The 3,406-nt window shown below is 35.1% G+C and overlaps 1 protein-coding gene across 1 annotated transcript; it reads left to right on the top strand.

Annotated features, from left to right (window-relative positions):
- The first annotated feature begins 2,249 nt into the window (after window positions 1–2,249).
- LOC123642384 (olfactory receptor 5H8-like) lies at window positions 2,250–3,200 on the top strand. The gene has a single exon (XM_045557422.1). It carries the CDS (start codon window positions 2,271–2,273, stop codon window positions 3,198–3,200), a length of 930 nt encoding a protein of 309 aa, XP_045413378.1. The 5' UTR covers window positions 2,250–2,270.
- The last annotated feature ends 206 nt before the right edge of the window (window positions 3,201–3,406 follow it).

The raw sequence follows: 3,406 nt of genomic DNA on the forward strand, positions 1-3,406 counted from the left end.
CCTCTTCCCTTTCCCTTCTCTTTCCATGCCCTCATCTCCCCTTCTTTTCTGAAGATGTTCATTAAAATGTTCTATAGAAAAAAAAAAGTACATTTGTTTACAAATGCCAAATGTTGTCCACATATCCTAGAGTATTTTATTTCATGCTTCACACTATACTGCCACTTGTTTCCCATTCACTTTAAAATATTTTTGGCCTCAGCTCTATCACAAAATGGAAACTGCTCTCAATAAAGCCACTAAAATTTTGTCAATATTCACACTCAAATATCTCTATTAACTCATGGTCCTGTTAGAACATTTATTTTGATATTTGGCACAGTATTTCACTTTGTCCTTGAGTATTTTCCTCTTTTATGACCACAACATTCAACTTTCCAGTTTCCCTCCCACTTTTCTGAGGAGTCTGTTCAGGATCCTTTCTGGTATCTTCATCCTCTGTTTTTGGAGTCAGCTCTTGGTTGCATTAGGAGATGGGAGTATTTGATGGATATTGTTTCTATATAGAAATGCTTAGGGAGGTTGGAGTACTGAGCTGGAAAAACTGGCAGGAGCAGAAGCAAGTAAGGCAGCCAGTGAACAGCCAACTTCATTCCCCAACACTAGCTAAACAAGGGCTGTTCCTACCTCTACTGAACTTCAGATGACAAAGCTCACACTGTAAATGCCATTGATGAGGCTGAAGAATGTGTTAGGTGGTGTCTTGGTATTATTGCTTTTTCTGACTTTGCAACCAAATTCCACTTTTGTCCTTGTACCCTTTTCTTCCTCTCTCTGCTTTCCAAATGTAGAGTGCTTATATTTCATTGGCTAGCCTATATCATGTCCCTTCATTCTAGATGCAAGAGCAATGGGAAAATTCATTTCTACTTCTTTTAGCTCCTAGAACAGTAGGTAACCTCTGATAGTCACCAAGACATGAGTGGCAGAAAATAGTATCAAATCTGGGCATATCATGAACAACATAAATGCCCTTTGTTACCTCTTACTGTAACTTCCTCAAGTTTCTTTTCTTACCATTCCTTTCTTTGTCTACTGTCCGATGGATAGAATATTCCTAACTCTGCCCTCTAAAACCACAATGATTCCAAGTTATAATATCTATTAAGCTCTAGTAGGCTCATATTACAGACTAGATCTCGCCTGTTTCCTTAGATGATGCTCACTCCATAAACTTGTCAGCACATCTAGTTCTCAATCTCAATTCTTAATGATCATCTACCATGGCAAGTGACTCCTCTCTCCTTCACTGATCACTGTTCTGATCAAATATGTTTACAGAATACTAGAGACTCTATATTCTGAATTCTTTTGAATCTATCTCACTGTCTCATCATCTCTTCCAATGTTGTATCACACACAGATTTGATACTTCATGTGCATTTGAATCACCTAGAAGGTATTTGCAAAATGCAGATTCCTAGACCTCATTTTTGAACTACTTAATTCATTTCTGTATTTAAATCTCACAACCTATATTTTTCACAAAAACTCTTCCAGAAAAATTCCCACATTTAATCTTACCTGGGGTCCCTTGAACCTTTTTAACTGTTTCCTAATTACTATCACTGACTACAGTTTCCCCTTCCTGCAGTATATTTTCTCTACTATCAAGCATTAAATTAAAAAATATATTATGATGTAATTCCCCATATTAAAATTTTCAGTGTATGCATAGTGCCTGAAGAATAAAGCTCAAGATCCTTCACAGGGCATTAAATTCATTATTTTTATTTCAGGTCCTTCAAAAATCTTTTGCCTCTACACTGCATCCATATCCCAGACACCGAATTTTTCTAGCGCATTCAACAGTGTCCACAGAAATTTAGCACACAAGTAGACTGCTTCTTCTTGTTTTATAAATCCATTAATTCCTGCACATTTTTGGAAAAGAAATATAGCATTTTTTTCATTTCTTCAATTTCTCAAATATTGTGTCCATCAAGTATACTACTGATAAAATTAAGAGGGCTTTGATGAGTACATAGTTTATGTTAATATCTCTTCCTCAATTTCAATTCATAATGATATTGCATATATTCTTTTTACATTTACTGCATTTTATTTTATTTTGAATGAATGGACAGTAATTGTATTTTCCCTCTAGTTTCCTTGAGTTTAGTAGTAATAAATAAAATTATAGGCAATCTGATAAGAGTTTGGTTTTATTTCAACTCCCTTCTCCCATTTTCAACATATAGTAATTACCTATGAATATATGTATTTTTTACATTCACTGCATTTTATTTCAGAGGACACCAAATGAGGACATGGAAAAGGAAAATGCAACATTGCTGACAGAGTTCATTCTCACAGGACTTACAAATCAACCAGAGTGGAAAATCCCCCTGTTCCTGGCCTTCTTGTTGATATATCTTATAACGATCATGGGGAACCTTGGTCTGATTACAGTCATCTGGAACGACCCTCACCTTCACATCCCCATGTATTTATTTCTTGGGAGTTTAGCCCTTGTGGATGCTTGGATATCTTCCACAGTGACCCCCAAGATGCTGGTCAGCTTCTTAGCCAAGATTCAGATGATATCTCTCTCTGAATGCATGGTACAATTTTTTTCCTTTACAATCAGTGTAACCACAGAATGTTTTCTCTTGACAGCAATGGCATATGATCGCTATGTAGCCATATGCAAACCTTTACTGTATCCGGTGATTATGAACAATAGACTATGTGTCCGGCTATTAGTGTTGTCATTTTTAGGTGGCTTTGTTCATGCCCTGCTTCATGAAGGCTTTTTGTTCAGATTAACCTTCTGTAATTCCAACATAATACATCACTTTTACTGTGATATTATGCCATTGTTAAAGATTTCTTGTACTGACCCTTCTATTAATTATCTAATGGTTTTTGTGTTCTCAGGTTTAATTCAAGTATTCACCATTGTGACTGTTATTGTCTCTTATACATTTGTTCTCTTTACAATCTTAAAAAAGAAGTCTGGTAAAGGCATAAGGAAAGCCTTCTCCACCTGTGGAGCTCATCTGTTATCTGTTTCTTTATACTATGGCTCTACTCTTTACATGTATGTGCGCCCTCGATCTCCACAAGTTGATGATCAGGATATGATGGACTCTCTGTTTTACGTGGTCATAATTCCTTTACTAAATCCCATTATCTACAGCTTGAGAAATAAGCAAGTCATAGATTCCCTCACAAAGACGTTAAAAAGAAATGTTTAGATCTCATACTAATCTCTTTTATCTTTTTAAATAAACTAATCACAAAGTTGTATTTTAGAGATATCTATGTTTTTTCCAGTGTTCAGATTTTTTTTGCAATTATTATTGTCTTAGCATTTTAATTACATAAAGTACCTAATAAAGTAATTAAATATTCTGATGTTATTCAAAAGCATTCAAAGAATTTTAATCAAGTGTTCATATCA

This window comes from Lemur catta, chromosome 1 (assembly GCF_020740605.2).
Source record: "Lemur catta isolate mLemCat1 chromosome 1, mLemCat1.pri, whole genome shotgun sequence".
NCBI lineage: Eukaryota > Metazoa > Chordata > Mammalia > Primates > Lemuridae > Lemur > Lemur catta.